This window comes from Neolamprologus multifasciatus, chromosome 17, assembly GCF_963576455.1.
Source record: "Neolamprologus multifasciatus chromosome 17, fNeoMul1.2, whole genome shotgun sequence".
In the NCBI taxonomy this organism is placed as follows: domain Eukaryota; kingdom Metazoa; phylum Chordata; class Actinopteri; order Cichliformes; family Cichlidae; genus Neolamprologus; species Neolamprologus multifasciatus.
The window spans coordinates 15509218-15523963 of record NC_140455.1 but is presented as its reverse complement, the minus strand read 5'-3'; the positions used below and the strand labels follow the sequence as shown (position 1 = coordinate 15523963).

General features: G+C 38.9%; 1 protein-coding gene and 1 pseudogene across 2 annotated transcripts in view; both read right to left on the bottom strand.

Moving 5' to 3' along the window:
• LOC146499143 (ephrin-A2-like) overlaps positions 1-9804 on the bottom strand; it is a 59049-nt gene extending 49245 nt beyond the window's left edge. For both annotated transcript variants that reach the window (XR_014870306.1, XM_085138507.1), the window contains exon 1: positions 8774-9804. Coding sequence is in view for 1 of the 2 variants with exons in the window: in XM_085138507.1 (XP_084994633.1) it covers positions 8774-8934 (161 nt within the window). In the remaining variant the exon portion in view is untranslated. The remainder of the gene's footprint in view (positions 1-8773) is intronic.
• A 152-nt stretch (positions 9805-9956) lies between these two features.
• Positions 9957-12130, bottom strand: LOC146499142 (uncharacterized; annotated as a pseudogene).
• Between the last annotated feature and the right edge of the window lie 2616 nt (positions 12131-14746).

Genomic DNA, 14746 nt, shown 5'->3' with positions numbered 1-14746 from the left:
CGTGAGGCGCATGTCCTTCCCTCACACTGTGTGTTCCCGTGTTTTACTTGTAATTTTCTTTTACTACTTTTCCCCTGACCTGAATTTTTTGAGTCATCAAAATAAGCAATAAAACCGCCTACTTTAGTTAATCCTTTTGACTCTTAGTTGTACTATTGGGTCATATCATACTTGCAACATAGCCAAACCTGACATGGAGATAAATACAAATGAAAGCTATTGCAATAACTTGAATTCTCAACTGATGTTTTAAAGGAGGATTTATTTTTTACTTTATCAAAATCAAATGTAGTTTTATTTTTGAATTTATGAGCATCTGCCAGGCTAGGGAAAATTATTTGAACTATTTATTTGGAAATATTTAGAGAAATTCTTCAGCTCAAAAATATTTTGTACTATTGGATTTACAGAAACAATTTCTGCATTACACCGCAGACCCCTATCCAAGTCTATACAAATACCAGATTTTCTCTCTTTGTAGTCATTCATGTTTCATTTGATTTTATAGAAATATTTTTTAAGATTAATTTTAATGGTAGTAGTGATTAGATTTTCCTATCCAACAAATATCAAGCGGCGGCCTGTTCTGTTCCACTAACATGAAACACAGAACAATATAAAAGTAGATAATCCTCAACGAGCCGAATGAGAGACTGATTCCAAGGAATTCTTCTTTCAGTAAGAAATAATCCTATGCTACCTGATGATTTTTCATTTGTTTAAAATAAGAACTTTTTTGGTATCCTGACTGGTAAAAACACAAGATTGGATTTTCTTCTCTTGTAAATGCTCATACAAAAAGACAGAAAACAAAAACAGAGATGAAACTCATCTGCTTCTTAAAAAAATTTTCTACAACCCATTTGCTGTTAAGTAATGATGCAATTAAAGCCAAAATCTTCTGTTTCAGTTGCTCGTCTCCTGATCTGAACCTGATCCACAGTTTTTCTGCTGCTTTTCAGTGTAAATTGAATCAGCAACAGTGAAAGGTTGCAGCTCTTCACCCACAACCTTGTTTCTTTTTTTCCCAAGCCAGGACTTCAAAGTTTCCCTGGCCTGGTGCGTCTGTGTGTGTGTGTGTGTGTGTGTGTGTGTGTGTGTGTGTGTGTGTGTGTGTGTGTGTGTGTGTGTGTGTGTGTGTGTGTGTGTGTGTGTGCGCGCGCGCGCGCGCAGATCCTATGAAATATGGGTCAGACATTAAAATGCATGAGCTGGGAGCAGAAAGCATGATGAAGTGCTGAGACACAAAGAGGATAGAATGTAAAAATAACTGGAGGAGCAGTTGACAGAAGCCTCTCCCTGCTGACGCCACACTACCATGTCATTGGTCCACACAACCAGCCAACCAAAAGAGGGAAAAAAAAAACAGGCATGTTTCCTGTTGTGTGGACAGTTGGCAACGCTCTCATCACTGCTGACAGACCTCAACATTAACCTGGAAGAAGTATGCCAATTTCCTGGCATACAAAACAAACGATAATGTTTTTATTATTAGGGCTCCAAACACCAGGCTTTAATCTTTCATGTTGCAAAGGTCTAGTTAGACCGTGACGTAGGATGGGTCTAACTAGACCTTTGCAGAGAAGTGTCCACTGATGAAATTAAAAACTGAGTGCAACTAAAATGTTTAAGTACAACAAATGATTTTTAAGGTAAAATACACATCTGTCTGACAAACAGCAACACAACCCCAACCTTTACTGAAGATAAAAAAGTAGAGTACCTATAAAGCGCCAAATGAGACCCATTGTACCGACACCATCTCATTATGTGACATCACTTTAGACTGCACCGTGGCTTCAATAATGACCTTTTCAGTGTATTTACATTACTTTTTCTTCACGGAAGCCACTTTTTCACTTAATTTGAATTAGCAAAGCACTTTGCAAAGATATAAGTCTAAATAAAGCTGTACTATCAATTTGTCAGTCTCTGTTGTAACATTAAATGTTTCTGCAAGCTGAAACGCAGAAGACCAGACTTAAAGCTTAAGCATCCTAGACTCTGAATGGTGAACAAGGAACAGAATGCAGCACCTTGATGTGAGTGATGAGTTCGAACAATTTAAATTTAGCATTTACATTTGTAATGTTTGGCATGTGATTAGTCTTAAATATATGTGTAAATAAAATCTTCTGTCAAATGTTAAAATATTTTACAATTACAGTCTCCATTTTGGAGCCTTGATTTATGCACAGAACAGAATACGAAGCTTAGTACCTTTGGTAGCATATTGAATATGTCCACATATTCCAGTATTCTGAAGTTTTGGGATTTTATTTTGTTAATTCTAAACCTTTTTAAACCTACACTAATTTTCTAGTGTTCCAAGCAACATGACCCCCACCTATGTGTCCGGCTGAATTTTGAGGGAATTGTCAAAAACTGAAAACCAAAACATGATCTGCAGATTCCCCAGTTCTATTTTACTGAATTTGTAAAATATGATGAGCTTACTACTGATTAAGAATGGAGTTTGGGGAAGTTTGCAGTTTTACTCATTATGGAAAATATATTTCTGCCATCCCCCTCCTGGACACTGGGGTAAAGGCAACAGCTAGGGGTTAGGGGAGACAAGGAGAGGACAAGGGGCTGAGCCTAGACTTAAGTGACAAAAGAAAATGGCTGCTGCAGAAATACATTTCTGTTTCTCTGAACAAAACCTCCCCTTTCTCCTCCACCAGGCAGAGAGAAGGACCAACAGGCAACAAACTGGAAAAATCTATGTAGTTTTTTCTACTAAAGCACAAAAAGCCATTTAATTAGGTGAGACATTGACAAGTGAAAAGGTGATGACGAAGTTGTTAGACATAGTGGGACATAGTCCCAGATATACACATGTAAACATTTACAAATAAAAAAAGCTTCTCCTCCTGTGACTTCTCAGACAGTTCTGGTCAAATAGTCAAAAAACAAACAAACAAACATGTTCTTGACCTTGATGGGAAACCTAACATGAAAAAAGATATGAGGGAGTATTCATGTGAATTAAGGAAAGGAGAACCTTGGTGCTCAGATAATCTATGCCTTTTTTACTCTAATTGAGCACTGAAAGTGCTTTCCACTAGGGGTGGGCGGTATAAACAGTATACTGTAGAAACGATATAAATTTGGCCAATGGTAGAGATTTTCACTATACTGCTCTACCGCGATAGCGCATGTTGATGGTGTCATCAAGCTGCGCCTGTTTTGGTCGAAGTTTGGTCCGTTTATAGCATCCTGCCATGCAATTGCATTTGTCCCTAACCACCAGAAACCCTCACGTTAACTTTTATCAAGTGGAAAAAAGTTAGAGTTCATCCTCCGGCTTCACTGTGCTAATGTTATGCTAATGTAGCTGTTTTGCTAGCGATCACGTAGCACAACATTATATACCAGCTAGTCCGACTTCAGTAATCCTACAAAAGTCACTGCTGTTTAGTTTTCTGTCTTCATTTATGTTGGAAATGATAGCAGAGCTGTATGTTTTAATTTTTTCAGAAATTTCTCAGTCAGAACATGCTATATCATGTTTAGGTGGAAAATTAGTGAGCTAACTTCCTGCTAACTTCTAACTCCGTTGAATTTAATAAATTCTGTTTTCATGGATGCCTGGATGTTAAACTTAATTGTTACACCCGAGAAAGCAGCAACACTGATTATTTTATTAAAGATAAAAGAATTTAGACAGTTTTTCACTCTCAGTGATGCTGCAGTGTTTGTTTGACTTTGGGACCTGAAGAAGACGGTGTTTAGGACCCAGATTACTTATTACGTTTACTACATAAAATTGGTTCGAGGTCAGTAAGCACAACCAGAATTCATACATAAGACACACTGTCGATTTTTGAGAAAATTATAGGATTTTAAGTGTGCCTTATAGTGTGTAAAATACGTTATACAGAAGAAAATATATCGCAATATATATCGTTACCACACATGCTTCAAATTATACCGTGATATGGATTTTAGGCCATATCGCCTATTCACATCAGTATGAGGTGAGAGTGTGGTTACAGAAAACTGCAGAAAATCTACACAAAATGATTCAGTGAGCTGAGAACACAACAGACCAAAAATTACAACTATTAAGTCAGGTTGAACTAGCATCTAAAGTTTCATAGCAGTTATATTCTATGTTTAACAAGAGGAGCTTGTCTCTCGTCTTATCCAGCAACAACGTTAATGGATTAATCTTGAGATTATTCATTTTTCCACTTCTAACATATCTTAATTTATAATACTGATTGTACTAAACACCTCATATTAATAATAATTGCCTTTATTTATAATATTTTTATAATAATAAACATAGGCAGCATGGGTGTTATTGATGAGCTTTGGGGATCCTGGTGACTGTACCTCATCAGCTGAATACTGTTGTTGAAAAAGCGTGTACTGATACATTTTTACAACTTGACATTTGTTAAAGAAATGTTTAAAGACCAACATTGCCAATAAGTTACTGCAGCTCAAGTTAATGGTTCAGTATTTTAGTGCTTCTACAGCAATCGAGGTAACTAGCATGATTGACAATCACATTATTTTTGGAGCTTATGATCCTTCACAGGTCAGACTTTCAGAAGTACCCCTCATGTCATATAGACACTATTTAAACACAAGTAGTCGGCCACAGTTCTTGTTCTCTCTCCACATGAAACTATACGACAGTCACCTCTCTGTAACTGAGGAGGTAGAGCAGGTCATCTACTAACAGGAAGGTTGGTGGTTTGATCCCTGCATGCCAAATATCCTTGGAAAAGATACTAACTCCAAGTTGCTTTATGCATCTGTAGTTACTATAGCTCTTCACATCATCCTTGTTCTGAAACTCTATAGCAGTACATTTGTCAGGGATCCTCTCACTCTCCTGGACTGTCTTAATCTAGTTAAAAAGCCAACTGCCCTCTTTCCTAGAGCTCTTCACATCACAGGTATGTCATCTGGACCAACTGTCTTTCCACTTCTCTTCATAGCTGCCCTCACTTACTAATTCCATAGTGAGTGTATGGTTGTAATTATGCAAACTGTATCATGATGCCATTTAAAGCAGGTTCTTTATTCTTAAATTTGTTATGTAGCCTGTAAAGGTTGCACAGTGTACAGGTTTATTCAAGAAGGTCACATATGTGTTTTGTTTTGTTTTGTTTTTTTGTGATCTGAGCCCCCCTGTCAGAGTTGGTCGTCCATTCACTCCACATGCTCCATTTCTGATTCTGAACTTAGGCCTCTGTCACACATGCATAGAGGCCAATTGGCAACTGTTGCTTGCCAAAGAAAAATGAACATTCCCTTGGCTGGTTGTGAGTGGTTAAAAAAAATAGTCGCTTGGTCAGCTAGAGGACATATCTTCATGATAATACATGAAATGACTCCAAGATTCCTCAGTGTTACTGGAGGCCAAAGTAATCTCACTTAAAGTCCGTATCTAGTTAGATAACATGTTTAAGGCCCAAGAACAATATTCTCAGTTTTTTCTGAATTTAGAAGCAGGGAATTTGAGGTCATCCAGGTCTGAAGGTAGATAATAAATGTGACGTCGTCAGACTGCATGCCACCAACTGATCAGTAGCGTCACGATGAGTCATGAGAGCTGAAGTGAAATGACATTTTTGAAACTCTGCATTGAGGGAAATGACTACAAAAAGCCCACAGTTGTCCCCAAGTCTGACAAAAAGTCACAGACTGAGCAGCAGGTATGTCGTCGCCTCGACGTCCACTTTTGTTTTAGCGTTCGTGTTGCATACTAATTACACCACGGGACGTTCGGCAAGTGTTATTTGATGAAAGAATTTTACTTATCAGTTGACAAAAAAGTATCTGATTATTTCGATCGGTTTTTAGCCAGTAAAGACTGAATATTGTAGTATTCCAGCCTCTCAGATGACACCTGTTTTTCTTTGTTCTCCTGTCTTTGTGTCATGTAATTGTAAACTGAATATTTGTGATTTTGGAATTGTGAATGGATAAAAAGACATCAACAAGGTTGCACTGGACATTTATTGTTTTGATGATTATTAATTTACAAAAAATTAATTGAAAGAAAAACCAAAAAGGAGATTAATAACGTGAACTGTTAATGAATTACTAGTACAAATGTTAGCACACATGTTCCTCTGATTATCTTAGCAAATTAATGTTAGATTTTCTGGAAGAACAGAAAATATGACTTAATCTTCTAAAAAACTAAAAGTTTGATAACGAATGATATTTGGAGATGAAAACACTTCGTTATTAATGACCAAAAAGAGCCAACGGAGGAAATGCTGTGCAATATTTTCTTATTTTTTCCTATAAAATTGTGGAAATTTCTCAAACATTTTCAGATTCTTGCCCCCAAGATGTGGAACTTTTGGGGATGTCTTTTCAAAAAACTGAACAAAAGCCTTGATGTCATTTTTGGCTCAGCAAAGCTGCGATTCCCCAAAACATGCCAGAGTATCAACTCTGGCAAAATTTCAATCACATCTGGAACATGTGGGAAAAGTGCACATATTTGTACATGTAATAAATTCCCTTCTACAAAGAAAGAAGCGTTTTGTTCTGTAATTTTCCATCGTCACTGAAATCTTTCTCTGCAGTGTGAACGCGCCATATTGTCATTGGCCAACCTTGTCTCCCAGGTATCATGTTTACTGTTACACCTCAACTGTTTAAGTGATATTTAGATCAAAGTTAAATTCACAGAACTGTACGCTTTGAGACCTGTCAATTATAATAAATTATAATAAACTGGCCAAACTGGAATATTACTCCGCAATTATTAGAGGAATACTATAAGGACACTAAAGCGCAGATCATGCACTTGGAAACCTGAGATATGGTCCTCCAGATGCAAACAGCATGTGCATATGGAAACATGTTATGAGGCTGGAATCTAAGAGCTTTTCCTGCTACAGACTCTCTTTGAGAACTGAAATGTGAGACATGCTTCCTCTTCAATAACATTTCTGTTCAGCATCTCTTAAACTCTTCATTTTTTAATTTACAAAAGTAAAATCTGAACATTTTGCTTTCTCTTACACCTCAAAATGAAAATAATAAATCCCTAAAATATTACAATGATTTGCGAACACTGCACGTTGCTATTGCTTTGTTCAGATACCATTTAGCCAATCAGAAGACAGAATGGACAGTCATCAATGCTCTGCTGCCAGGCACATAATACACCTAAGTCTTGAAAATGTTACTGAAAAACAACTTGAGAAATGATTCCACAGTTAGTCACATCAGGGTCAGTTTTACCAATCTGGACATTTAACACATTCATTTAGGATGTCTGTTTCTTTTCTTTGTGTGTATTTTGTGGTAGCTGCAGTTATTTCTAACATTAGGGTTATGTGACCTTTCTCAGAGAAAGACATTTCACTGTCTGCAACTTTCATTTTAAGTTATTCAGTCCATTTTTTTTTTCAAAACTTTAAATTATATAACAAATTTACTTTCCCCAAATGTAATTTTTGTACAACTATCAGTGCAAAGCACATTAAGATTTGAGTTCACATGTAATTTCGTGTGTGAAAGCAAAAACATCAAAGGAGCTGAAAACAGAAACTGTGATTATTTAGACTTGTATTTAGATCAAAATTGTTTTTGACACAGGCAGACTTTTATAATACCCCTATCATTACTCACATCTTTAAAACAAAATTGTGACCAAAATTTCAGTTTTTTGGTTATCATGTTTACTGTAATCCAATATTTGGATTACAAGTTGTCAACTTTAACTTGTCAACTGCAAAGCTGCAGTAGATTCTCTTGTTTCTCTTGTCTTGTTTTTCATTGAGGAATGACTGATTGAAAAAAAGTTATACTGACAACAATCATCATGAATCATGCTGTTAATAAATGTCAGAAAATGTTTAAAGCATTTCATATGTTCAGATATTTTGTCCAACCAACTGCTGAAAAGCGAAAGAGATCCAAGAGGTCTGTATAATCCTGCAGAAGAAAATATCACCATTAACAAAACAGCTGCTGATTACTCAGCAGAACACAGAACACATCTTGTTATTGCAGATTCAAATGGTTTGATTCCTCTGTAAACTAAATATTGTAAAAACAAAAACAAGGAAATTTAGAGACCCCTTGAACCGAGAATAGCTTTCACTGGCATTTTATTTTATTTTTACGTTTTTTCTTTGATGTTGCTGACCTTGCGGCAACAAAATTTATATTAAGCTCCATGGACAGTCGTTAGAAATTACAAGTGCACTTTCTACAAAATTCCTTTAGTTTATCAGCTCAGACTTCACTCTTGGCATATACGAATTATTTGATATATATTTTATGTAGCTCATTTGGCATTGTGCTCTCTGTCAGAAGACTAAGAATGGATGTTGGATGATGGTAGTAGCCTATGGATGTTGAAAGCGCACCTGTGGTTTATTTATTAAAAATCTTGATCTCGTGAACAGTGTCATTTGTTTGAGATAAATTTTACGATTCTAACCGTTTTTGCTCCCTTTTGACAAACGTTTCTGTTACAGCCCTAGAAAGTTTTCAGATGCGGAAAATGGACTCACTTTCTGGCTGTGTGACCTCGGACAGTTCAACATGCCGCCCTGCCATGTTGCGGCTACTCGCTTTCATTAACAAAGCTAACATTTGGTATAAATAGGTGTTTTGTTTTGTTTGTTTGTTTGTTTGTTTTTACAAACTATGTCCACCGACTGCGCAAAGGATCAATATAATATTGAGTCCCATTTATTTTCCCTCCTTTAATGATGATTTCTGGCACTTCCCGTGTTCTACTCAATACCCACTCTGTGTAAAAGCCCAGTCTGGGTCTTACCTAGGGTTGGAGCTGTTCCAGTAGACCGCGTACCGGTCGGAGTTGATGCGATCAGTGGTAACGGCGGAACAGATTTGGAGTAGCAGACCGAGCAACATCAGCGGCGGCCGCCCCGAGCGCTCCATGTGCAGCGGCGCTGCACGCTGCGCCCCAGCGAACATCCGCTTCTCTTCTTTGAGCTCTGAGCGCACTGTGACCCGCAGAGAGAATTCCCCGAACCAGGGTTTTCAAGGAAAAGCAAATTGAATTTGTGCACTTTATATCCACGTAAGATCAATACTCAATATTCACCGGCTTCATATTCCCGCTCTCAAAGCTTTAACTGAATTTATTTCCAAGAAAACAAACTGATAATAATCCATTTCACATTGATATGCGATGACATCAACTGCCTCTTGTTTGAGGAAGAAAAAAAATGTCCACGGCTAAAGCTTGACCGCAAAACCCGTTAAACTGTCCCAAATTCGGGTCCAGTGGGACAAACTGTCCCAAAGTTTCATTTTCACTCAAACAGAACCAAATGAGCATCACACCAGGGCAGCGTGCACACAGCCAATCAGTCCATATACGTCTTGCTCTCCAGCTTTCTGCCTGGAACTCAGTCCCACTTTATTGCGCAGTGCACAAGTCTGGAGTGTCTGCTCACTCCCCGGAGTTCTCATTAAGGATTCATGCCTTTTTTGCGTCTTTTATGTAATGCTGAATACTTTTACAGTCTGCTGCTGTCTAACAAACTTTGAAATATGACAGAGGAGCTGCTCATCCACTGCGCCCTTTGCAAAGACCTCACTAATTTTCTAGGTTTGTTTGGAGCTGCTTTAAGTTAAAGACCTCGCCGTCAATCCGCAGTAGAACTGGACCCGCTCTTTCTCGTCAAAGCAAACTTTTCGAGGTAAGCGCTCTTCTTTCACTCTCTCCACAGTGAGCCGTGTCGAACGGTTTGGACCAGACACAAAAAGAACAAAGAAGCGAAAATTTAGACGAACCAGCAGGAGGAGCGTCCGGTTTGGTTACCGGGGCTCAACTACTAACTGTTATTCGGAATGACTCCCAGAGGGCGGAGCTTCTGCTTCACAGCGTTCTCCTACTCACAGCTCACTCTTTCATTGGTTCGGTCATAAAATGCTGCATTGATATCTGAGACAGTGTTTGAACATGATGCTCTAAAAAAAAACTATTAACGATAAAAATCTGATGTATGACCAAAGTCAGTGGCATTTGTTTTCTGTAACTGCTTAAAAACATGCATACATTGTGGACATGTGCCCTAGCTCACTTGTGAATGGCTCAAGTGATGGCAAGGCTTGCTCTGGAGGGTCAGAAGATCCAGGAGACAGCAGCCAAATGAAGGGAACTGAAGAAGCAGGCCAAGTGAATATTGTCGCTGCTCTTCAGCGCCTTCCCATGTTCACCTGCCTGTCCACCCACCATCAGCTGCCTCGTGGATTCAAGGTTTTCTGGCATCCTCCCCTTCCCCACTAGCTTGGATCTCAAGTAAAGGTGTTCTCGTGATAATCCTCTGGATAATATTACCTAACACATCTCCTGGATTCTCTGCCCAGTCTAACTTGTAATCTCCTCTCACAGATCTCTCCTGGTCTCTCGTTACCATCCTCCGCTCCTCATGTCTGTCTCTCTCCATTTTAATTGGATTCAGTTGAGCTCAGCCTTGTGTTTAAGTAAAATTTGCTTCTATGTTTACTTTTCTTTAAAGTGAGTAGAGCTCACCTAAGTTAATTCATGTTCAAGTTCTCGAAGTGAATGAAGAATCTCAAACTGCACTCCACTGCTCTCTGTCCTGCCTGTGTCTGGCACTTGAGTCCTACACATGCTGTTTGCTAAAACTTGACTATATAATCTATCCATCTGTCAGCAGACCCGGTCAGAACAGCACTGGATAAGCAGGGGTGCCTTTTAAGAGAACACACAGCTGCCCTGCAATTCGTTGGAGCCCAAGATGCACTCATGACTCAGAGGCTCGACTGTGTTGCTCAGGTAGTTGAATCGATTAAGTCAAAATTATCCACTGTCCTCTCCCCTGCTGCAGTCCCTGCCTCTCCTGCCAAGCTCAGAGGGGTGGTGCCGGCTGCCCTGACTTTTATGGGAGCTGCTTTCTGTGTTGAGAGCATTTTCAGGAGAGGACTGTTGTTGCAGAGGGTTTCTGCTTTGACATGGGGAGAAGCTTATTTACTGTCTCGGCCAATTCCTGTGTGTTCCTACGAATTGTTTATTAAGGAGCTTAAGGGACCTTTGTTGCTGAACATGCCTGTTCTTTCACCTTCCTCATAAACTTTTGCTTTAGCTCTTGTAGCATTCAATTTTTTAACCTCTTCCAAGCGTTCGATCTCTCTGCACTGCTTTTCCATTGCTTGCTGCCTTTCCAAGTTTTCATGTTCCAGTTTTTGTAGTTCAGCTGCTTCCCTTTCTTGCTCCTCCATGACTGCTAATATTTCTTGAAATGCAGCTACTTCAACCTCTGCTTCCATTGCTTCGATTGTTTGTGAGTATGACCGACCTGAACCACTTTTAGACCTTCGTGATTTTGACCTTGCTTTAATACTTTCAGATCCTAAGCACAGCCCAGCATCGGGCCTTTGGCAGTTTTTCAGCTCTTTTAACAATGAATGAGGAAAGTGATGTACATGCATCAATTTTGTGCCTTGCGTCTGCAGCAGGAGTTTGTATTTGGTGTATTTGTTCATAAATGGTTTGTACATCTTCGCAGGTGACATTTGCGTTATTAATCAGCTCATTCAGTTCATTCTCTGAAACTTCTTTTCTTAATATTACTTTGCTTCATGGGCAGCACGGTTAGCACTGTTGCCGCACAGCAAGAAGGTCCTGAGTTCAATTCCAACATCAGGCCGGGGTCTTTCTTTGTGGAGTTTGCATGTTCTCCCCGTGTTTTCCGGGCACTCCGGCTTCCTCCCCCCATCCAAAGACATGCAGCTTGTGGGGATAGGTTAATTGGATAATCCAAATTGTCACTAGGTATGAATGTGAGTGTGAATGGTTGTCTGTCCCTGTGTGTTGGCCCTGCGACAGACTGGCGACATGTCCAGGGTGTACCCTATGACAGCTGGGATAGGCTCCAGCGCCCCCCACGACCCTGAAAAGGATAAGCGGAAACGAATGGATGGATGGACTTTGCTTCATATCTCCATTTTCCAAAAACAACTGCATATCTGTATTGGAGATTTTCAAGTTTCTTCTCTTGAAGCTTTTTACCCTTTTCAGTTAGTTATTACTCTTTCGCTTTTACAAACGGTCTGCCGTTTTTGTAAGTTGCTCAGCATCATTTTCTTCTGCTTCAGTAGGTGGAACAGCACAGTGCTCTTCATGATCGTTGTCAACCATCTTGTTAGTCTAGTTAAATGTCAGTCAAAGCATTATGTTTAAATTTCAAAATACTTCTTTAAATTTGTAACTTATTATATGTATCTCAAGTATTACTTTGGGATTACTGTTACTGTATACTTTAGCTGTAATGAGCTTCACTCTTAATACAGATGTACTTTAACTTAAAGAACTTTGTAAACTTCACATATAGTTTGACCTTAAGCAAACACACAAAACTCTTTCCTAAACTACAATAATCACTTTGAAACACTGTAGAAATTAAGTAACCTTTGACAAATGTGTTATAGAAACTTGTTGTGGATCTTTAAACTTGAATTTAACCACTCTTATTCTACTTTAAATACTGCCCTTTGTTAATTTTCACATTAATCCAGTTACCCAACGTTGCTGCTGCTGTGCTTGGCTGTTTGTGAACAGTGAGCTTGTGTGATGGCGCCCTCTTGCGTCGCACCGCTGTACTTGTCACTCACTGCTGCTGCCACCAGCAGCTTCTCACCAGCGCGGGCTAGGGCGAGTTTTTACTGCATCTCCAAAATGACAACACAGCACTGCTTCTTCAAGAAGGGCGCTTTGCTTTTATTTATTTATTTTTTTTTAACACTGTGAAAATTACAAACATAAAACGCAAATGCTTTAGGCACTTCAGTCATTTAAAAGTAACCTTCCACTTTGGAGATCCTAGAGGAATAACCTTATAGTCTTGTGCATTTGAAATGAACATATAAAATAATTAGAACACCATAGATTATAAATTTGCACAATATTACAAGACAATTATAACAAATACCTTGTACAGCTAGTGGATGAACTAGACTGTTGCTGATGTCTCGCTGAAATACTTTGCGTGTTTTTCAAACACAGGCCTCACAGTCTCTTAAAATTCACACCAATGTCATCAGTTAATGTGTTGTCAAATTTGTCTACTTATGTGGTGTGAATCCCAAAAACATTAATGCCAATGGTAATGCATCTACCCATGTCATTGTAGTGTAGCGGCATACGTATTTTGGCATTTTTTCTTTTCAGGGTTTGGTTTGCTTTCTACAATGGCCTGAGATGCCGGATGATATACTGCCCCAAATCAGTCTGTTAGGCCTAGGGCTCTCTCAACTTTGATAAATGCTTATTATTGAAATGTGATGCATTACCTGTTGATTCTTGGTGATCCATATCTGGGTATTGATTCATTCCTCAGCCACTTTATTACAGTCTTTGCATCTTCTTTCTCCCAGGGAATCGCTTCCACCCATTCGGTGAATCTGTCTGCTATTACCAGTAGATATTGGTATCCCTTTGTTCTGTGTTCTCATGTCAGTAAAATCAGTGGCAATGTCCTTGAATGGACCATCTGGGACCGAAAACTTTCCCATGGAACACCTGTTTCGAGTTGTGGTCATTACAGGTGACACACCCAGCTTCGTGATTACTCACAATGTGCTACCACAACTCCTCCATATTTCTTTGAGTTAGCTTTTTATTGACACGCACTTGCTTGATTAAAAGCTGGCAGAGTTTTGCTGGTGCCACTATTCTTCCATCAAGACCTCCATTTTTTTCTACGTGATCAGCTGCTTCATTTCCTTTAGCCACACATGCTGAGTTTCATTGGTGTCTCTTGCATTTCATGACAGCCACCTTCTTTGGAAGAAGGACTGCTTGGATCAGTTCTTCCAGTTGTTCATTGGCAAGTGACTAGTTTTTGTCACGTTTCTTTATTCTCCCATGAATTATTCTTCATATTGATGTAGACATGCAGGCATGGTGTTTTAAACAAAACCTCACCACTTATTTATCTACATATTGGAGACGCAGTTGGATCAGTTAAATATGTTTTTAGAGAGACTATGTAAATGTAAAAACTTAAAGTTTAACCATGCGTCTTGGTTTACAATTGGCTGTATCTGTTTTTTGTCATTTACCATAATCAGTTGTTGACTGCAAAATCTATGCCTGCCAGCCATCTGTAATTTCTTATGTGTTGTAAAATATTTTTACAGTGAAGTTCTGGCAACCACAGCTGCAAGCATTTTATTGTAAATTCAACAGGTTTTTTTTTAACACTGTTCTTAAGCATGTTGACATGTTTGCATTACCTGAGATGAAAAAATACAGAGTAATTTGCCCCTCTACTTGCATTTGCACATACACATCTGTGCATGTACACGATAATGCACAAATAGTAACTGATGTCAAAGCAGTGAAAGCAGAGACAGGGGCAACGTCTAACACACCGGGGTCTTTTCAGTCTCTTGTTAAAGAGGACAGGTTTATTTATAATGGGCATATGCTAGTAGACATAAAATGCAGCCGCCCTCTCACCTTGCCTTTGTTCCAGCCTTCAACAGGAAACACACCCACAAAAATGATAGAGCAGCATGTTTCAATAGCTGTTGGTCTAGCTGACTTCAAGAGACAATCACAAGATGGCAGTCATGTAAAATATCAATGTCAGTCGGCACTATGAGATTGATGTCTTTCTTTAGAATTCTCCGGGAAGGCGTTTGCTTGTGGTCAGGGAATGAGTATCCCCTGCTTAGTTCTCATATCTGATCCTATTGCGGACAATAATTTAGAAAATGGATTTAAAGAGCAATTTGCAGGTTGACAACCTCA